At 43.9% G+C, this 21,940-nt stretch overlaps 2 protein-coding genes across 5 annotated transcripts; one reads left to right on the top strand and one right to left on the bottom strand.

Moving 5' to 3' along the window:
- Window positions 1-777: 777 nt before the first annotated feature.
- Window positions 778-14,119, bottom strand: CDCA8 (cell division cycle associated 8). The gene is made up of 12 exons (XM_016157403.2): window positions 14,101-14,119; window positions 13,467-13,576; window positions 13,195-13,307; window positions 12,926-13,054; window positions 10,504-10,544; window positions 8,610-8,682; window positions 6,990-7,069; window positions 5,587-5,651; window positions 4,579-4,674; window positions 4,051-4,177; window positions 3,279-3,365; window positions 778-2,138 (listed from the first exon to the last, which is right to left on the bottom strand). Exons 3-12 carry the CDS (start codon window positions 13,289-13,291, stop codon window positions 2,094-2,096), a joined length of 840 nt encoding a protein of 279 aa, XP_016012889.1. The 5' UTR covers window positions 13,292-13,307; window positions 13,467-13,576; window positions 14,101-14,119; the 3' UTR covers window positions 778-2,093.
- On the top strand, window positions 13,516-21,382 carry CUNH1orf109 (chromosome unknown C1orf109 homolog). Of its 4 annotated transcripts, XR_001598437.2 has the most exons (6): window positions 13,520-14,028; window positions 14,209-14,486; window positions 16,506-16,685; window positions 18,409-18,527; window positions 18,699-18,805; window positions 18,912-21,382. XR_001598437.2 is itself a non-coding variant. In XM_016157406.2 (5 exons), the coding sequence occupies exons 2-4, from the start codon at window positions 14,212-14,214 to the stop codon at window positions 18,505-18,507; spliced, it is 558 nt and encodes a 185-aa protein (XP_016012892.2). In that variant the 5' UTR covers window positions 13,516-14,028; window positions 14,209-14,211; the 3' UTR covers window positions 18,508-18,527; window positions 18,699-21,382. The 4 variants fall into 4 exon arrangements, 3 of the variants coding, with proteins under 3 accessions (XP_016012892.2, XP_016012891.2, XP_036087825.1); XM_016157406.2 differs by having other exon boundaries at window positions 13,516-14,028; window positions 18,405-18,527; window positions 18,699-21,382; XM_016157405.2 differs by having other exon boundaries at window positions 13,521-14,028; window positions 18,699-21,154.
- Window positions 21,383-21,940: the final 558 nt, after the last annotated feature.

The raw sequence follows: 21,940 nt of genomic DNA, 5'->3' as shown, positions 1-21,940 counted from the left end.
CCCCTTAAATGGAATAGACTGCTCTACCTTATGTCATGCAACTGGTGTTTGTTAGGCACTGGCTGCATACTACACACTTTCTATAATTGGGTTCATTTGAGAAATGGAACAAATGGGGTGAAATAGGGTAAGCCTAGTTCTGGGTAAAGCATGTTGGACCCTAAGTGTTTCCTTGATGTCAGGCTCCTCACACTGTACCAGGTGATGAAAGAACAGGTAGAAGCCTCAGGTTTAGGGACTTAGTTACTTGAAATGAATAACCTTTATTCCAAATGCTATCATTGACCAAAAGGTCCTTCTCCATAAACTGTCAATGTCAAATGACATGGGTAAATAGTGATCCCAAATTGTTTTCTCTTCCACTATTAGTTCCATATGAATCATTTTCAATGTAGTAAATTCCAGGAAGACAGATCTGCCAAAGCCCTGGGACTTTGGGAAATGAAAAGCATATCACTGAATTATCTGTGCCCCTGCTTTGTTCCTGGCCAATGAGATTTGACTATATAGGTTAACTATATAGATACCCTAGCTTTTGTCCTCCCAGATGTAAATTTGTAGCTCAGAACAGATATTGGGGGGAAAACTTGGGGTAGGTAACCTATGTCATAGATTTTGGGGTGAGGGCCCTCTCTTCAGACATCAGAGAGATTCTGCCTGAAATATTTTTGCATCTTGTGAGAAAGTTGTTTAAAGATCCCTGACTCCAATAGCTTCAGCTCCAAAACTGCCTGTAGTCCAGGTAGCACAGACTGAAGATAACAGGCAGGCTGAATATTGATTTAAAACAATCCCACGGTTTATTGAAAACACATACTTTTCAATAGCTGATTAGAAGAAATCAGCTAAGCGATACCATTACTGAGGAAAATAATATGTACAAAAGTCTCAGGAATGGGAGAATACAACTTGAAAAGAATACAACTTAAACAGGACTGGATTACTAGAACGGTCACAGAGCAAACTACTACAAAGTACAGCAAAGAGCCAAACATAAAGAAGACTGTGTGCTCTTAAGCTTGGGGTGGGAATTCTCAGTTCCCATATTCTTGGACCATATCCCATGATTCTTTGGGGCAGAGGTGCCAGCTGGCACACAAGGATCTCAGTGATGACTCCAAAGAACTAGTTTACACTAGTAGACACAGGCCAAATGCATAAAATGAGGCCATCACCAAAGTTATATCCATTGCCCTGATGAAACCCATGAGAGAAGTGCTCTCTGCAGTCTACGGACCTGGCATGGACCACCGGACCACAGAGAGCTTAGAGCGCCTCTTTGCCAGTCACATAAAAACCCAGACTAATCTAAGTCCTACAATTCCCACTAACTGGAGAGGTAGAAGAGCAAGACATGGAAACTGCCTCCAAACCAATTTTTGGTCTTCTGTAAGGAGAGATAAATACATGACACTGTTCCGCAAGCCAGCCTGAAAAAAAAAACTACTGGGCATAGCAGTGAGATTCCAAAGCCCCAGAGTCCCCACCACAGGAAGAGGGGGATGGGCGTGGGAGGTGAGGGGTGTTCTGCTGTGAAATGTCCTGTCCCGCTGTCTTGGCCCCATTTGTACAGTTCCGTCCAGCTTTCTGGATCTGCCCTCTCATGGCCTGGCACTCTCACTTCTCTGAGCCCAAAACTCCCAGCCTCAAGCACAAACAGAGCAGAAAATGCCAGATGCAGAGTGTTCTCTGAAGAGGGTGAGTAGGCAGTCTTCCCAAGAACATGAGGTTCTGCCATGCCAACCTCTACTGTAGTTAGGGCAGGGCATAGAGGACACCGAGTAACAGGAGGCAGAAGGCTGCAGCTCTGAGAACAGAAAGGAGAATTCAGCTGGGAGAATGACAGGAAGTTCCGATTGCATGGATGCAGCAGGCGGTGTCTCTGTCACCTGGAGTAAGAGGTGTGAATAGCAAAGCTTTATCTAAATGCTGGGGGAACAGTGTCTCCTCACTTCCCGAATTCTCCAAGAGGAATAGTGCTCCTTGCTCTGGAACTTCACACTCAAACACACAATAAACTTTAAGTGAAGAAGGTCCCAGAAGTGCCCACTGAAGATCCATCCTGCCAAGTTGGGTTTCTTGGAATAGCAGCCTCATTTGTGAGTCCGTATGCTGCTGCAGATTTGGGCAAGACGGCTCTGAAAAGAATAGGAGACAGGTCATTTAGAGAAGACGGCACTGAGCATGCTTGCCCTGTTAGCTACTTACAGACTACTCAGGGAGCACTGGACATAGGGTCAGGCAGGTCTGAGGGAATCTCAGCCCTCCCTTCTCTATTTATATCACAAACTAATTCACCTTTCTGAATCTGTTTCTCATCTGAACAAAGGAGCAAAATAACATCTCAAATGAGATAGTGATGGTATGATTTGGCAAGAGTGATGCTGCAGGTCCAGTTAGGTGATGAGTGTCTCCAGATTTGGGTAGCTGGGTCTGTGTGTGATCTCACTACGGGGACTGTGTTTAGTAGGACATGTTTAAGAAAGCAGCCCTGCCCCTTTCCCTTCCCTTGGCTGTACCCTTCGCAGACCCCCCCATAGGGTAGGCCTACGGCACTAAGTGCTCCCACCCACCACCCAAGACCATGATGACTAGACCAGGGAGGCTCATGTGACCAAAGCTGAGCCAATCAAACTTTTCCTCTTGAGAATGTAAATGAAGAAAAGAAAGTGGATGGTTAGTGTTGGGCAATGAGCAATGAAGTTAGAGTTGGAAGTGTGGCAACTCAAAGCCACAAAAAACCCAATGTTCAGGGAGGGCAGAACTAAGAGCCCTGTGGAGAAAGTCATCTGCTGAGGGGGAGGGATGGAGAAGTGCAAGAGAAATGAGTGCATGAGGCTCCAAAGACAAGCTGAAGGAGCTGGCGCACCAGAGTGCAGCTCCATAAACTCCTGCAGCTGACGGGCCCCACCCCCGGCCCAGCTGTTCAGCACTTTCTTTGATTCCATGGGATTCCTCGTAACAAGCCCCTCCTCCCATTCCTGAACTGTTAGGAGGAAACTTCAGGTCAAGGAAGTCAATTGTGCCCTAATGCGCAGGCACCAACTGCCTGAATGAGGCAGAATTTTGATTCTGTTATGAAACTTCTGGGACAGGTGCTTTGGGATAGACTGAAACTCAGTATCAATTTAGGGACAGAATTGCTGCTAGGTAGGTAGGATAACAAAGTCCCCCAAGGAACGAAGGCAACACAAGTATAAGTATAAAGCATTGGCCCAGACCCAAAAGACAAAAGCTATTGGAAGTTCCCTAGGTGTGGAGGTGAACATGAGACTTACAGATAGCTGCTTTATATTTCCTAAGGCCTCTGGGTCCAGTTGTGCGATATCGACTCTCTGCAAGTCACTGGCCAACAACCGCATGCTCTGTACGGACAGGAGAGTGGGTTAAACCAGCATGTCCCTTGGGGCAGGAACTTCCCTCCAGCAGCCCAGTGTGTCCCAGAGAGCCCCCTTGGTGTCTTGCACATGGGGGAGGGGGGATGAGGGAAGGCAGGCGGGACACAGGCTGCCACAGAATACGGTGACATCGGTGCTTAACACTGGGCCAATGGCTGGATCACCTGGGTACCAGGGCATGAAATGCCCTGCAGACCTCATCTGAGATAAACTCCGCTTCCCTCCCTGAAGGTGAGGTCAGCAACTTGCTCTACTCAGCCCAGAGGAACTGGGCTCAGCCTTCTTCAGAACTCCTCAAAATTGTACAAAGTTGAAGAGACAGCTCACACTCCTCTTTCATTGTGAGACTATCTTGATTACCGAACTGCTTCTCAAGGGCAAGAATGTCTTCTACATCTTGGACCTGCTACAAGACAGGTGCGCAAGCATTAGTTGATGAACAAATGGAACCCAGAGCTGGGCAAGGATCTTCGCAGTCTGGGCCTCTAACCTGGGAGAAGAAACTGGGTTCTGAGTCCTACACAAGTGTGGAGATCAGGATCCATGCGACTAAGAGGACTTTGGGGGGCGGGGAGAGTGGGTAATAGACCAGAGGAAAATGCTGAGTAAGCAGCACACTGTGGCCTGGCCTCCAGAGTTCTGAAACACTTACCTCTCCACCTCCCACTGGCACAGTGAGGAATATCTCTTTGCTGTCGGCAAGAGGGCTGCCATTCACTGAGATATTGTAAATCCGCTCTCTGGCTGCTGGAGTACGGAGGCCTGGGGTCTTGAAGACCCTATAAAGTGAGAAAATCTCTGTAAAGATGGCTTGGCAGATTGAATGACACCAGGTGCTATGAACTCTTCCAAGCCCCATCTGGCCTCAAGCTGCAGTTTCCAAATCACACATTTCTAAGAAGGCAAGTTCTAAATTTAGGGAAAAAAATCTTCTAAGCAGTAATGACTAAACACAGCTGGAGAAAAGAGGTTGTAATTATCAAACATACATTAAGCAAAAGCCAATTCTTATCCATGTAAATTTTAAGTCAAAAGCTCCATATAAATGAATGCCAGAGGCAAACAGTGAGACAGCTTCCCAGGCCAAGAGTCAGGAGTATTTTCTTAAACACCCTTCTTTTCTGACTAATGTTAAATGTTGGGCTCCCACCAAAATCTGAGCACTGCTCTTCATACTCACCTTGAGTCAAATCTGGGTGTCAGGCCTGGAGTTGGTTTGACCATAGACAATTCCATTCGGCCCATGGCTGGGGTAATAGTGTTATAATTGCTTGACCTACAAGTAAGAAACAGCCATTAGGTACGTCAGCTCAGGTCCAATGACAGCAGTAGGAGAAGCAGGTAACACTTGGAGAGCACTGACCTTGTCAGATACTGTCCTGAGCACTTATGTAAACTTGTGAAACCCTTCCAACAACCCTACAAGAAGCCCCATTATTATCCTTATTTACAGACACAGAAACTTACTGACTTTAAATAACTTGCTCAAGGTCACTCAGACAATTAGGATAGAGCCAGAACTTTGAACCCAAGTAGTCAACCTCTAGAATCCAACTTCACGATCCAGCTGATGGAATGAGAGGACAGAGACAGCCTCTCCACAGCTGCAGGCCCCCCAGCTGGAGTTCTCCTCTGGCTACGCAGTTACCACTGCTCGGGGAGAGTTGAGAGGAGTCCACTCCCTCACAGATACCCTCCACCCCCAGGCCACTTTCCTAAGCTTGTTTGAGATGTAGCCACTACTCCCAAACGGTTTAGTAGGGGCCAGCAGAATCAGGTTAAGCTCACGGTGATTCTCTATTTAGCAGGACCAGGAGAACGTTTCAATAAACTTAACTACTGGTAAGTGACGGGCACTTTGTGACTGATCGTGGGGTAGCCTGCACATGGACCATTACACAACTAAACAAAACATGCAGTGCTTACCATATGTTTCTGGACCTCATTCTTCTCTGTGTGCACTTTTAAAAAAGTGAAGGAGGAAAGAGAATGTGGACAGAAGAATTGGAGAAGGTGCTGGGTCAGGTCAGGTCATTGCTAGAAGCCCTTCAGTTCAGATATTCAAGGATTCATCTTTAAGCTCTACCAGAACATGAGCCACAAAAGCTCTTCACCCCCTTTCACTGCCATGATGAATATGGCTCTCTAAAAAAAACCAACACACACCTGAATCTAGAAAAGCCATTACCTTTTGCTTTTGCCTTTTCCTTGTATGGACTGTGTTCTCTTCTTGGATGGAGGACATCTTTTGACCTGAAGCCATAATCAAATAAAACTGAGGTTACAAAAAGCCTTTCCCACGAAGGGGAAAAGTAAGAGAGAGGGGGACCAGCTCTGGAAAAGAAAACTAATATCGAACGTGAGAAGGGTTGTCCCACAGAATTCAGTGACTTAAATAATTCAGAACATAGTTGATCAACTAAGTCCTTATACCTGGCTTGGTCTTCAAAATAGAGGATTCTGGCCAAGATTATGAATACATGTCTTTTGAACTGATTGCAGCCTGGCTAGTCACCTTATCCCTCCATGCTTTTACATAAAGTGCACTGCAAAGGTCACTAATAGTGTCCCAGGTGCTCAATCCAAGGAATTCTCCGCAGTTCTCACCCTTTTGGAGGAGTCCTCAGAGGTAGCTGACAAGAATCACTCCTTATCTTCTGATAATCCTCTCCACCCTTACCAAGACTGACCCACCTTCCCTGCTCCTCTGCTGTCCTTCTGCAGTCTGCCTCGCAAGGTCTTCATTCTCTTCCCTCAGCTTTCCCTGTACCTCATCGATTCCCACACTGGGACAACCACCTAAAGATCTGGGAGTTGGTGTCTCTCTCATTACCCTCCTCTTCCCTGAGCTCCAGGCTGAAATTTCTGTCCAGGCTAGACGTCCTGGAAAAGTATCAAACACTCGACAGGTCAAACAATTGACACATAAAGTGCTCCCCTTTGCTCTAACTCAGCACTGCTCTTCCCATAGTCCACCTGATGGCAGGTGCCTAAGCTAGAAACCATTTAGTCATCTCTGGTTCCTCCTTTCCTCCACCGATCTTGCCATTCTCCCTTTTAAATCTTATCTCAAAACAATGTTTTTATAGAGTCAGAGCCTCCATTCAAAAATTTTAAGAGCCTCCCACTGGTGTTCTTGTCTCTAGTTCTTCCCCTCTTCCATTTATACTGAATTCTATTCTGAAATACTGATCTTGTCATGTCACTTACCGTTGCCCACCTGATGAAACTAAAATTTCTAAGCTTGGCACACAAGGCCATTCACTATCTGGCCCCTACCCTTGCAGCTGAAATCCCAGCCATACCAAACTGCTTCCTGTTCCTTAAACGGACACTTTTTTACCTCCTCTGGGAATTTCCTTCTTTTCCAGCTAATGAAGTCTCACTCACCTTAAAGGCCTGGCTGTGTCCCAAGGGGGTAGCTAAGACTTAATACCTTCCTCTTCTATGTTCTATGTACTTTATACATACTTTTAGTGATCGCTTTTATTAGCCATTTAAATGAGATTTTTCTCTGGGAAGGCAACACTGTATTTTAAGTATTTTTATATGTCCTCATCTGTCAGCCGACAGATCTGAGTACCTACTTACTCTTGCAGTTTGAAGTTTCTTATTTTTATTTTCTTCTTCTTCTTCCACTATCATTTCATCCACTTGTATTACTTTTCGTGCTATAAGAAATGGTTTGACAAAGTGATATTTCTCACGGGAATAAACTTTCATGCATTCATATTTCTTACAACACTTATGCAATCTTAGGCTGTAATCAAGAACTAGACCCAATATAAAGGTGACTTTTTTAAAAAAGGTTTAGACAAAGGAAACTAACCAGAGTGGTTAAGAAACTCTGTATGGGCAGCCCAGAATTCTGACTAAGGGTGTAGACTCTGGAGTTGAACAGACACGAGTTTGAGGCCTGGCCCTAACACTAACTAGGTCATATAGCTTCATGGTGGTACCTTAGTTTCTTCATCTAGAAAAGGGAGTGGTCACTTAATAGGGATACTGTGAGACCTGGAATGTGTGCTCCAAAAGAACAGGGTCTGTTATTTTATTCCTCTATTCCTAAATCCCAGAATTGTCCTGATAAATGTTTAAGTATTTGTGGGATGGATGAATGAATGTAAAGCCCCTTGGACAATACTGGACACATATATTATTATTTATTATAATAAAACATTATATAGATACCACAAAGAGGCTTAGAAAGTGTCTCACTGCTAAATATGTATAGCTAGGAGCTAGACAGCCCTGAGCAAGGATTCCCTAGAGAAAATTCTGCATTTAATCATAGGGGAGAGGGAGATCAGACTAAATTATTTTACCTTTCTTTCCCCTTGATACATTAGATACATTTGCTTTTTTTTTTTTTTTTTTTTTTTTTTAAATAGCTTACAGTGCAGTCAAATGCTGCGATCAAGAGGGCATAAAAACTATTGCTACTGTTCTTTGGCATTGGTCCTGGTGTGTTCAGTTCCTGGGGGTGAAATCAGGAGATCCCCCCCCCCACACACACACACACTAAGGAAGCAAAACTGGTAGAACTCAAAACAGAAACTATTACCTAAAATGCAAAAATAGCCCAAAGGGACCTAACAAATTCTAAAGATGTTGCTGAGGATGGCCTCACAAGAGTTGGTTGCACTGAACTGCCAAAGATAATACCAGTGACATCAAGTCTGTAACAGAGCTCATCTGGCTTGATTCCATCCATGCTCACTAATTATAACCAGGATTCCCCCACAAACATTCCCTAGTAAACAGTGTTCCTTGGAGTGTGGGTGTGAATGTGAGAGAATATTACATGAATGGGTCACTGAATCAAGTAACGTGGAATTACATGCTAAGAAAGTTAATCCTTCTATAATTCTCTCTCAATGCTGTGATCACTCAGGGAGTCGCAGATAGTGCGGCCATGTCTTGTAACAGCTCCCCAACTCTTGCTAACCTCTCCAACTCAGGGGAAGCAAGCAGGCAACAAGTCTGGCCTTCCAGACCTTTTCTCCTTTCACTTTCCCTTTCACGCACACATTAGTCTTGCATACCATTAACTGAATGTGGCAGCCAAAATCAAATTTTTCGATTTGTAAGACCGAGGAGCAGACATTAGAGAGAAGAGGCTCCATCAGTGAGGTCTCCCTGAGCAGCCGGCCAACCACCCTAGGCCTCAGCTCTCTCTCGGTTCAACAAGGGATTTTGAAAAGTACTTACTTTTGGTAGATTTCAGGGGTGTCTGAATAGCTTCTGCTGTTAGTTTGTTTATTTCTGTGATATCCAGGTCAGCCTGGGGCAAACACAGCCAGAAAACACCAAGAATATTCCATCAAATATGAGGAACAATATTTTAAGATGAAAAACAACTACTTTAAATAATATATTATTTGATACATACAAAAGATTATTACGTGTTAGTTCTAAAACAATGTAATAAACTCCCAAACCCACCATACAACCCAAGACCCAAAACATTGCCAAGAACTTGCTCCTAGCTACTTATTTTTCCCTATTCTATTTCCTTGTCTCTTCCCAAAAGGTGACCGACCAATCTCCTAACTCTGTCATTCTCCAGAGATAAACACCATTATTTCAATTGCTTGAAAAAAAAGTATGTGTGTGTACATATACATATTCTTCACAAATGTATATGAGCTTAAATAATATTTTGTTTGGTTTTGTTTCTGACCACTATTTGTGGTTGTAGTTAATCTCTTTTCAATGCTATATACTATCCCACTGTGTGACTGCATCACAGTAGATTTGTCCAATTTCCTGTCCACAGTCTTTTGCTATTACAAACACTACTACTTTGAACCATCATATACATATATCTGATGCACATGTCCAAATTTTCTCTTGGCTATATACTTAAGGATAGGGTGTTACAGTGTTTTAGGGTATACAAATATCCAGCATTGATATAATACCAAATTACTTTCCAAAGTAGTTGCACTTGTTTACATCCTATCAGCAAACAATATAAGTTCCTAATAACCCACATTCTCTACAATACCTGGTGCTGTGTTAGACTTCTAATTTTTCTCTTTTTAAGTCTAGAGGGTCAATAAGGTGCTCCTAGGCCCTTCAAAAAGGCTTCCAGTGGCGATTCTAATTAAACTTCTCAGCAGTGACTACCCATATGTATGGGAATAGCCAAGAACAGGCATGATTCATAGGCCTTTCCTCGTAGGGCATGTGTAAATATCAGAATAGTTATTAGATGATAAATGACACAGGTTTCACCTCTGGATTGGTAGGGACTACATAGAGTGCTCAGAGACAGCTTATGAGGATATAGATGTTGGGGTTTTGAAAATCTGATGAGAGCTATAATAAACTTTCTCCCCAGAAAGATACACAAATGAATAGAGACACATACACTGTTCATGCATGATGTTAGAGTGTCTAGGGTCTCTGTGAAGCCCATTTGTGGACCAGCTCCCAACACTGTCCATGAGAACTTTCTGCAAGGGTAGAAATGTTCTGTTTCCTAGCTGTTCCAATACGGTAGTCACTAGTCACATGTGGCTTCTAAACATTTGAAATGTGGCTAGTGTGTCTAAAGAACTGAGTTTTTTAATTTTACTCATTTTAATTAATTTAAATAGCTTCAAGTGGCTGATGGCTACTGCCTTGGACAGTACAGATTTAACTCTTCATTTTGCCTCCAATCTTACTGCTTTTAGCCCTGATACTGACACTGGGAAGGAGGTGAGAGGGGGTGGGGAATCCTAAGAGTCCCAAACAGGAGTACAGCTTCTACAGTATGACACTATAAAGCAATAGTCTCTTTGTCACCTAGCAGGAGGGCAGGTTGCCATATTATGACAACTTGGACTTGAGGCTTTCTACTTCTCCTGAAGAGGTCAGGGCAAAGGGTTGCAAAGAACTTGCCAAAAACAGAACTGCCTCTCTTCATAGGGCTCAAAACTATTTGGGCTTCATGTACTCAGCACTTGACAAGTGTGATTTTTTTCAGTTGACACAGACAGGTAAAGGTTCTTTAGGGAACCTCTTCCAACAGTAAGCACCCACCAGTTGGATTTTGAGAGTAGACTCGACTTAAAAAAAACTAACCAACAGTTCCAAAATAGGACATGTCACTTACTGTTGCTGCCTCTTCCAGGGCCTGCTTGTTTCCTCCAAGGGCTTTAAAAAGAACATTTTGTTTAGTTACTAACAGATTTTTAACAATAAATCATCTTGCCTAATAAGACCAGTTATCTTTCTAAAACTGGACCAGATTAACCACTTGGTCCAACATTCAAGGCCCTTCACCGTCTCGTCTAGTCTTTCTCCAAGCTTGACCTGTCCCCCTCATGACCTAGTCTCTGTTCTACCACACCAAAGTCCCTGTTACGCCCCAAATGGCCAGTATCTCATGATTCAATATCCTGGTACTTATTATTTCTTTTGTCCAAAATACTTCTCTGCACCCACTAACTTCTAATTCATCCTTTAAAACTCAGCTCAACCCCAAAATTCTGCTTATTGTTCTATTATAGATTGCTGCAAAATGCTGAGTTAGTTGTTCACTCTTACCATACTCAACAACCACTCAAAGCAGTTTAAGTGTCCATCCCATCTTGAACTAAATTCCTTGAGGACAGTGATAACATCCATAGTCGCTAGCAAAAATGTGACATATAGTAGGTATGCAGTAAATATGTGTTGAATGAAGAGGTCTGTGCAAGGTTAGATGTAGAATAAAAAGTTAGGTTAGGCCCTCCTGCTAGAAACTCTCTTAGTATCTTATATGAGTTAAGAATTCAAGCTTTGGAACCAGAATATGCCTGCATTCAAAGGCTCTGTCACTAACCAGCTCATGAGATCTTGTGCAAAGTAATCAATCTTTCTGTACCTTAATCTCATTATCTATAAAATAGGGATAATTAATATTATCCCCACAGTTATTATGAGGATAAAATTAGTTAATAACATGGTTTCATTATAATGTTGATTAGAAAAAAAATATAATTCCAGGCTGGAGCCACTGTCTGTGTGGAGATTGCATGTCCTCCCCATCTCTGAATGGGTTTTCTCCAGGTACTCCAGTTTCGCCCCACCTCTCAAAGATGTGCATGTGAGGTAAACTGGAGTGTCTGAATTGTCCCACTCTGAGTGAGTGTGTGTGGGTGTGTGTGTGAATGCTCTCTGGATGAAAGGGCATCTTATCCAGCGTTGTTTCCTGCCTTGTGCTGGAAGAGGCTCTAGCCACCTGTGACTATGAACTGGAATGGATAGATTAGAAAATAATTCTTTTACTTGTTTTCATTAATTTTTCTTAAATGTATGTATAGCTTATTTCAGTGTTTAATATTGGAAGTGTTTCGGGTCCTTGTTTAGAAATTTGGTGATGTTTCTGTGATAAGAAATAAATATGCCATAGAAGCTTAACTCTTGCTTTAGTCAGCCTATGGCAAAATTAGTTTTGTTATACGTTGTTTCACTTTAAGTGCAATTTCCAAGAACCATTCAACAACACTGAGGACATACTGTATATGTAAAACACTTGGTACAATGTCTGTCTGGCTTAAGAAGCACTATATGAATGTGCCTACTGACTACGAGTCTATTCTACCTCCTTTGTAGTATTTATAACTTTGTGTGAATTTTTTTAAATGCTTTTTCTCTACTAACTTGTAAGCTTCTGAGAGCAGGAACAATGTCTACATTATTTCCAATCCATGTTTAGGATCTAGGATTGGGACTGACATGTGCTCAATGAATATTTGTAGAAATGTGCAAACAGATTAATAAGTAAAAGGGCAAGCAGAAAGGATCATAAAATGTCTACTATTGGAGCAGAATATGCATTTCTACCCAGAAAGAAGGCTAAATACAAGGTAATTAATAATAAAAATAGAAAAAGGGTAACGCAAGAGGAAGAACAGTCTCTTGCATTTCCTTGGACATTTAACAAGGACCTGGGGTACACGCTGGGACTTTTCTTTGGCCAGGGAAACACTTGGGGTCCTTGTAATTCACAATTTGATTTGCCCATTTAAAACTGGCAATCCCCACAGGAGCAGAAAGCATCGTATCCTTTCATCTAAGCTCTGGTAACAAACCAAGTTGTTCATTCATTCATTCACTTTTAAGTGGTTGGATAAAATATCAAAAAAAAAAAAAAAAAAAACTGTCCTGACACATGAAATTGATGTGAAACTCATATTTCAGTGCGTCTATAAATAAATTTTATTGTAAAACAGCCATGGCCATTCATACAGCTGTTTGGGAACTGTAACAGTAGAGTTCAGTAGTAGGATAGAGAATTCTCTGGCCCAGAAAGCCTAAGATATTTACTATATGGTCTTTTAGAGAAAATACTTGACTAGCAGAGGGGTAGATGACAGTGCTAAGGGGGGCGGGGCGGGAAGCAGAAAGTGAGCCAGGGAGGCGGGGAGAGGGAAGCTGTAGGGCAGCAATTTTCTATAGTGATCATAGAAGACCTAAATAAGGTGAAGACTCTCATGGTGATTACAGAGGGGCTCCAGGCCTCGGCCTGGGGAAACTCTAGCAGCTCTTACCGAAGTAGTCGAGCCAGTTCATTTCGCGCAGCGCCTTGGGGAGCCTCAGGATCTCGATGTTGTACAGGTTATCCATTTCCTTGAGGAGGTTCTGACGGTCTGACTGAATTTGCTTTGATCGTATTTGCACTGCGAGAAGGCAAAGTTAACAGAACATGGGTCACCCGGCGGGTGAATGGGACCTGGAATCCGTGCGGTCTGCGGCCCAATGTGCCAGCACCCCGCGACTGCCCCCCAGGTAGTCGCGACGACCCAGATCCGCCCCATACCTTCACGATCGAAGTCCTTAAGAAAGGAGGCCAGCTTCCGGCTCCGTAACGAATTGGTCTTGGTTACTCGACTGCCGCCCTTCCTAGCCGGAGCCATGACGCTTCGGTGAAGGCTGCCAGGAGCAGGGGACCGAGCCACAAGGGATCAGCGACAGAGGTTGGGGAGGGAAAGTAAGGGGGCCGCGAAGAGGCGGGAGAGCGCGAACGAACGCCCCAGGGGGTTAGAGGTGGGGGGGGCGGGGTCTGGGCTAAACGAGTGGCGAGGAACGTACCTGCGGGTCCCAAAACAAGGGCTAAGAAAATCTTCGCAGCTCAGGCTGAAAGGGAGCGGCTCAGTGGCTAACAAGACGTGCGGCCGCCACCAAATTCAAACTGCCACAGGCTGACGAATGAGAAGTCGCGGTTTTATAAGAAGGTCCACAACATCCAATCACAAGGAACCTCCGCAATTAGGCCGCTAGCTCACTTTCGGGACTGCAGCACCCAGAAAGCATTGCGGTTTACGACAAATTTTTGCGACTTAGATGCCTTCGGGCATGCGCAGAAACACTGCGGGCGCGGGGGAAGGCTCTGGCGGGCCCTTAAACTAGGCTTTATCTTTGAGATTCCCTGCTGGTTTAAAGAAAGCGGCCGGCAGTCTCGAGGAGACGCGATAAGGTTCTGGCTCCAGAAGCACAGGTCCGGCGCGGGCGAGACTGGGCTTCGGCCCCGGGAATCCTCAGTCTGCTGCAGGAGACTGCCCTAGCCCCCCAAAGAGCCTCCTCCGAGGGATAGCCGGGAAACCCTTCCCGAGGTGAGGGACGAGGGCCCTGCCTTTCGAGAACCCCTCTAAAGGTAAGACAGCGCCTCGCTCCAGGTGCTCCTGTCAAAAGGGATAGAGGAAACCCTGGTTTAGGTGAAACTTACCGAGAGCGGAAATGACTGTCACCCTTGACCCGGTACTTCCCCTACAGACATGGGCCCTAAAAACTGTTGTTTGTTTGTTTCTTTCTTTTTTAAAAAACATACAAACAGAAGATGACTCAAGGCCAGCCTTTGCTTGCTGTACAGGAGGCCCTGAAGAAGTGCTTTCCCGTGGTGGAGGAGCAGCAGGGCTTGTGGCAGAGCACACTGAGGGACTGCCAGCCCCTCTTGACCTCCCTCAGCAATCTGGCTGAGCAGCTGCAGGCGGCGCAAAATCTGCGATTTGAGGATGTGCCGTCACTCCGGTCCTTTCCAGATTTAAAGGAACGACTGAGGCGCAAGCAGCTAGAGGCTGGTGACACTGTCCTGGACAAGCTAGAGGAGAGCCTGTAAGAGACGTTACAGCGCCCTTTCTTGGCGGAAAATTTTAAAACCAGTGTTTATAAATAGCTAGGATCTGTCAGTCAGGAGGGTTTTTCTCTTTACTTGAGAGCATGGCATTTGGAGGTGTCTTAGCCTTATTTCCTTTGCATCTGTTGCAATGGGACCTCTGTCAGAAAGCCCTTTTCTGGCATTTCCCTTGCCAGAGGCTAGGCATGGCTGTGGTGGACTTCGGAGAAGGTTCGAAAGTGAAACAAAACAGTGGAGAAAGCTTATTAGCTCCTCTGTAGTTTTCTATGGTAAAAGCAATGAGGAGCTACAGTTTATCCTTGAACAATGAAGGTGGGGTTGGTTAGCTGTGCTGACCTCCAGTGGAAAAGCCTTGTATAACTGCAGTGGGCCCTCTACATTTGTGCATTCGCAACCTTGAAGTTGACTCTCGAACAACTCAGGTTTGAGCTGTGGGAGTCAATTGAAAAAACTTCTGCCTATGAGTGGACTCACAGAGTTCAAGCCTGTATCGTTTAAGGGTCAGCTGTATACTGCAAACTTGGTGGGTGCCAGAGCTAAGGGTTTTTAAATCCATTATCTCATAAAACCTTTTCAACACCTCTATGACTTAACCTCACTTAATCCCTTTTTGCAGGTAAGGAAACAGATTGCCTCTCATCTCAGCCAATGGCAAAGCCAGGGCTCTAACCCAGGTGTGCCTGGCACCAAGGCCAGAGCTCTCAACCAGCACTTTGGGCTGCTGTACATTGGTGCCTCTTTGCCCAGGGGTAGCCCATCTCTTGGCTGTTACCATGTCTAATGTTAGACTCTCTATTTCAGAGTTATAAGTTTATAAGTTACAAAGATAAAGACAGGGCATATGTGGCCTTTCTCTTGATCAGAACAAAAGGAGGTTCTGGTGTATAGAGTCTGCACTGTAGACTAATGGGAAACTGTCAAAAATGAGGACCTTCTCTGTATTTATACAAAATACATTTATTATGGGATGCCAAGCACAAGGTGTTGGGAATACAACAATGAATCAGACTTAGTTTCTTAGTTGAATAGAAGAGAGACAATCAGTGAACTAACGGAAGTAGTGAACTTTGATTTTGATTAATTACACATTTGTGTGTGGGTACTGGCCTGTTATTAAGTCTATTTTTAATTGTGAGCCATGGTCAAACATTTTGAAAGCCACGATTCTAAGCCAGGGAATGCCTTGCCCTTTGGAAAGTTACAGCCTTTGTCTTGGGGGCTGGGCTTCTTGGAGTCATCAATGGAATAATAAAGATACCATAAGCTAGGCACTTCCCTAAGCACTTTATATGCATTATTGTATTTAATCTTCACAATAACCCTTTTTGTTCATTCAACAAGTGTTTGTTGTTCTGTTGCCAGACTCAGTATTCCAGGTACTTAGGATGTGCAGTGAGCAAAACAGACCATTTTTATACACGATTGTGAATAGGTAACTTTGCGAACTTTAAGAATTAACCAAGATGGAGCTAGGTAGCATGTGGATAGTGCTGATTTATTGCTTCAGTTTATTCTTGATTATTCTCTTTTACATACATGGCATGGGCCTATGCATGAGCAGTTACTCTCCTTATGCAGCTTTATGGCAGCTTTAGAAAGGCCCCTTGTTCTTTATTTTCTTTGGCAGCTGGGCTTATCAAAAAGCTTTGAAAGCTATGTAATTTCTCCAGCCTCTCCATCTTTAAGTCAATTCTTAATTCTTGAGCCACTGTAACCAATCTCCTTAGATGAATGGGTCTCAGTTGGAGCCATTTTTTCCCATTAGGACACTTGACAATATCTGGAGACATTATAGATTGCCACAACTTGGGGAGAGTCGGGGCATGGTTGCTCCTGTCATCTAGTGGGTGGAGGCCGGGGATGATGATCCTGCGGTGCACAGGGCGACCCTCCACCACCAAGAATCACCTGGTGCAAAATGCCAGTGTGCCCAGGTTGAGGAATTCTGCCTTAGGCCTTTCTCATGATATTGCCTAATATCAGACCCTTTCCCCCAGAGCCACCCTCCTCAAGGTGCGTGACACTGTCAGCAGCCACGTGGAACAAGTGCTTCAGATCTATGAGCAACATGCAGACACGATCAGCATTGATGCTGTCCTGCAGGCTTCAGTCGTGAGCCCATCTGTGGCTGACATGTTGGAATGGTTGCAGGATATTGAGAGACATTATCGAAGTTCGTATCCTTTGCTCACGTTTCAATTTCTAGAGCTGTTCCAGGAACGCTTTTGAATTTCATTTTTCACAAGATCACAAAACTATAGTATGGGTCAATTCTCTTTGGTTCCCGAACTTGGGTTCTTCCCGTTATTCCCTTGTACAGTCATTCCTTAACTTATTTATTAAGTAGCTTCTACTTGCCAGGCATTGCTAGGTGCTGGGAAATAGACCATAAATGAGGAAAACAGAATGTCTGATGGCGATAAGTGCTATAGAGAAAAATAAAGCAGGGAAAGTGAGGGGTGAGGGTGGGTCAGAGAGACGGGGCTAGATCTTGTAGGAAAACCATGAAGGTCTTTGGATTTTGGCTTTTACTATGAGCAAGGTAGAAAGCTATTAAAGGGTTTTAACATAATCAAACCTATGTTTTTAACAGATTTACCCTGGCTGTGTTCTAAGGTAATACTAGGGGTGGTATGGGACAGAAGTAGAAGTGGAAAGACCAGTTAGTTGGAGTTCGGGCTGTTTTATGTATCTTGCCTGATACCTGCATCTATCCACTGACTTAAGTTTCTACCTTTATCTGAATAACTTCAACCTTTATTCTTGTCTCTAGTCTTAATATTTAGTTTCCTGGAGATGCCTCCAACTGGATTGCTTAAGGCACTGCAAACTCAGATCTAGAATTGAAGTCTTCTGTCTAGCCCTTGCTTCCAACACTTTTCCTTTAGGTGTAGAATTAACACTGTATAATCAAGCACCCAGTCTAGAAACTTAAGCAGCATCTCCCCGGTTTCCCTATTTTCCTTTTTAATAGCAATAGTAGCAGCAGCAGCAGCAGCAGCGGCGGCGGCGGCGGTGGTGGTAGCAGCAGCACGGGCAGTAAGAGCTGTAGCTGCAGCTAACATTACTGAGCACCTATTATGTGCCAGGTACTGTTCCAAGCATGTTTACAGTCACTTGTCATGTCCTTTGATTCTGTTTCCCTGGTGCTTTTTGTATTTTTTTTTTTTTTTTAATCTCCACTGCTTCTTCCATAGTTTCTTACCTCTCACTTGGACTTTTAATCACAGGCAGCCTCTTGTCAGGTTTCTCTGTCTCTACCTTCTTTCCCTCTAAGGTATCTCCAGTGAGCAGTCTCACTCCATAGATCTTCAGGAGGTCAAGTTCTGATCATGTTGCTTGTATAGGAGTTTTCAGTAGCTTCTGTTGGGAGGAAAGCAAGATGTAGCATCCCCATGTTGGTCTGTAGCGCTCTTTGTGTTCTGACTCAGCCTGCCTTCTCAGCCACCTTTCTGCCTACTCTCTACATTGTTTCGTGCCATCCAAACTGGAAGATTTACTTGTCCCTGAATCCATTCCAGGCTTCCCACTTCTGTGCCTTTGCTTGCGCTTTTCCTGCCAGATGGAATCTTTCTGCTGCCCTCTAAACTGGATGAATTCAGTCTCTGAACTTCCACTGAGTTTTATCTTGCATGTCATTTCGATTCTTTCTTTTCAGTTTCTGGGTGTTTCCTCGCCTAGATCGCGCTGCAGTGTTCCGTCTGTTCCTCTGTCGCTGTAGAACAGAGCTGTGTGAGTGAAGAGGTACTCAGTAAAGATCCACGGTACAGGCAGATCCTGCCACCTGCAAAGTATCATGATAGCTGCACTCTCCCTTTTAGGCCCTCATAGCTCTCTCCGGGTATTGCTTTCCTTCAGCATATTTAATTTCTTCTCAAGCAGTCCTTAACTTCCAGCAAGGTACCTGAAGAGGAAGTACCTCCTGTCCTCGATCCAGTGGGAAGACTTGGCGAACATCCAAGCTTTGCCCAAGGCCTGGGACCGAATTTCAGAAGATGAACATGAAGACCTTGTGCAAGGTACTGGTTTTTGCTTATTCCTTCAAGTCTCGTCAGCTTCTTTCTTAACCTGTGTCTCACTTCTTTGGAAGCATCATAGAGATGCCCTCCCAGTGCCTCTATATCTTTTATCAATCTGTTTTATGTTCTCTGGAGAGGTGGTTTGTCACAGTCTTTCTCTTCCTATTCTAGATATCCTCTTGAATGTTTCCTTCTTCCTGGAAGAATAAAGAAGCCGTGTGTTTATCTGGAGACCGGAGGGCACAGACAGTGTGGCGCTCTGGTATTCCTGAAGAAATGTCAGTATTGCCCCCTGACATATTTGAAAAATCAGTGCCAGCCTAAGGACTGGCTCTTGGGAGGATGATACCTTATGTTTCTGACACTGGGGCTTCTCTCTGCCAGGTCACGGCTGAGGGTACATGGCTACCCCTCGCCCTTTCCTAAGGCTCAGGGAAGTGGGCGGAGGCCGAGAGAATGGAGGAAAAGCAGTGCAGAACACTGGCGGCAGACACAGCAGCTACAGCAGTGGTAGGGAACGAAAGGACGGGGTGGAGGGTGACACCGCCCTTGGCATCATCCAGAGCTCTGAGCCTGGTCCTGGTTTTGTGAATCTGTGTCAGTGGCCGACTCCTTGAAGAAAGAGAAAGTGATTTTGATGATTAAAAGAAATAATTCTGACGGAAAACTGATTACCTTCCAGTTGCAATAGCTCCTCCTCATCAAGCCAGTTTCAGTTTCCAGAGCCTACCACATGGGGGAGGTGGTGCAGCGTGAATGATTCTAAATGCTTTGTCTTCGAAGGTGTCTCCTGTTGCTCTTACTATCTGGGAGTAAGTAACCAGGGATAGTGGGACTCCTAAAATGACAGGGTTTTTGTTGGTTTGTTTGTTTACCAAAGCGGGCAACTGACTTGCCACATTCCTCTGATCATGGAGTATCTGCGTGAGTGAGAACACGGTAGCCTGGAGTCAGGCAATGGGGGTTGTATTTCTGAGGTTCAGTGCCTTCATCTGTGAACTGGTTGTGGTACTTGCAGACCCATCAACTGCCTAGGCTGTTGTTAAAATCTGGGCTATTGGATGTAAAGGGGCTTAATAAAGAATATAAATATTTTTCAAAATTAAAATGACCTTTTTTTCTCACAGCAAAAGTGATATATATATTTTAAAAATCAGGAAAATTGTAAAAAATATTTTTAATGTACAAAAGTATAAAACAAACTTCATCAGAGACATTTTGATATGTATCCTTTCTATATACTGTTATTTAAATGTCTTTTTTTAAAAAAAATATAGTTTGGTTATAGTCTCTTCATGTTGTAAATGAATATAGAGCAACACAATTATGTACCATCATATACATTATTGTATACCGTTTTATGAATGTATTATATCTTACATTTTATCTATATTTTTCTGAATCTTCATGTTTGCCTGCCTATAAAGATACATTCTGATGCTAAAAAATTGAAGTATTACAGAAAGTGAAAATGCACATCGTTCACCTACCAGATGTTTTTAATATGATGTGTATCCTTACAAGTATTTTTAAAAATCTATTCTATTACCTACATATTAATTGTAAATAAAACTTCATTCAAAAAATATTTGAATGTCAGGTCTTATGATGTGTTTTGGGGACAGAGATGAAAGAGAGCCTTATAGTTCTTATAGAAAGAAAGGCTTATAGTTGAACCAGGGAAAGACTTAACCAGCGTTTTTCAGTCACTGGTATTTTGCTAAAACTTAGATTCTGATTCGGTAGGTCTGGGGCCCTAGATCCTACATCTCTAATGAGGTTCCAGGTAATGTCGATGCTGATGATCCGAAGACCAGACTGAGTTGAAGAGATTTAAGTTGTAATACAGTAATAAAAGTGTTATATTTGAGGTTAAAACAATGCTCTGGGAGAACAGAGGTGATAGCTAACTGCTCGTGAGAATACTTCATAGTGATAGTGATATCTGAGTTAGGCCTGAGGCTAATTTTACTTGGGGCCAGGAGAAGAGTGCAGGGCGATCCATGCGCAGGGGACAGTGTAAGTAAAGGCAGCGTTTGAGGAAGGATGGAGGCAGCACATATCAAAAGTTTGCTGTGTGCCAGGCATTGTACTGATTGCTTTATACAGAATTCGAAGGGTACAAGAGCAGGTTCAATGAAAAGTTCTCCGGCCCCAGTTCTCAGTTCCCTTTCCCGGAGGCAGCCAGTGTTAAAAGTTTCTGGTGTACTCTTTCAAAGATTTTCTTTGCCTAAATAAGTACAGTGCTGGGTATGCTGTAGGACAGCCCCCAGCAATCCCCCCTCTAGTTTTCACGCCGGTGTATATCTCTTCCCCTTTGGTGTGGGCTGGATTTACAGATTTGCTTCTAGGGGAAAAAACACTGCAGAAGTTGTGGGATGCCACTTCTAAAACTAGGTTATAAAAAAAAAAGACTGCAGCTTCCATCTTGGGTGCTGTCGCTCCCTCTCTTGGATCGCTCATCCTGGGGGAAGTCCCCGCGATGCTGAGGGGGCATCCCTGTGGGGTGCTCCTATGAGAGACGAGTGCCTGCCAACGACCACCTGAGTTGAGCTTGGAAGCAGACTGTCTCTCCCCAAGTTGAGACCACAGCCCCAACTAACAGCCTGAGTACAACCTCCTGAGGACCTGAGCCAAAGGCATCTAGTTAAGCTGTGCCCAGATTCTCGACCTGCGGAAACAAATAGTAAATGTTTTAAGTCATTAAGTTGTAGGGTGATTTGTTCCATAGCAATCGATAACTAATGCAACAAGCAGATACGTTTTTGTGTGTTTTCCATAATTTTATATGGATAGTGCCATACTATACATCCAGTTTTACACCTTGGTTTTTTTTTTTTTTTTTTTACTTGTGAGATCATTCAATATGAATACATAAAGAGCTTCTTTAACTTTTTTCTAAACTAGTTGCGTAGCTTTCTGTTGATTATCGATGCCCTAGTCCTTTCCCACCTTCCCATGAACCTGCTCCTCCAAATGTGCATTCTCCCTATATTCTCATAGGAGAAATTATAAACAAGTTGGAGATGGTAGCAAGCCCTTATCATCCTCATTAAAGTCATAGATAGTACAAGCACAGTTTAGCAGGCCAGGCAGATTCATAAGCCTATCGTGAGAAGTGCTATCATAAAGGATGTACAGGGAATGCAATGGATGGAGAATGACTGATTCTTTTTGTGGGAGGTGAGAAAGGCGAATGAAAAAGCAGATCCCCAGCAATTTGATTACAGAGAGAATCTTCCCTCTGGTCTCTTAGGGAGTAAGTGATGGGGGAGCAGGTCATCGTGGCCCGTTGGCCATCGTGGGAGCAGGGAGCAACCCTCTGCGCTCAGGCACGTCTCTTCCCGATTCAGATGTGTGCAGTAGTTCTTAATTTGCACAGAGAGCCCAGACTAATAAATCCACTACTCAAT

This window comes from Rousettus aegyptiacus, unplaced genomic scaffold, assembly GCF_014176215.1.
Source record: "Rousettus aegyptiacus isolate mRouAeg1 unplaced genomic scaffold, mRouAeg1.p scaffold_m13_p_1, whole genome shotgun sequence".
Classification (NCBI taxonomy): domain Eukaryota; kingdom Metazoa; phylum Chordata; class Mammalia; order Chiroptera; family Pteropodidae; genus Rousettus; species Rousettus aegyptiacus.
This window is presented reverse-complemented; position numbering and strand designations above follow the sequence as displayed.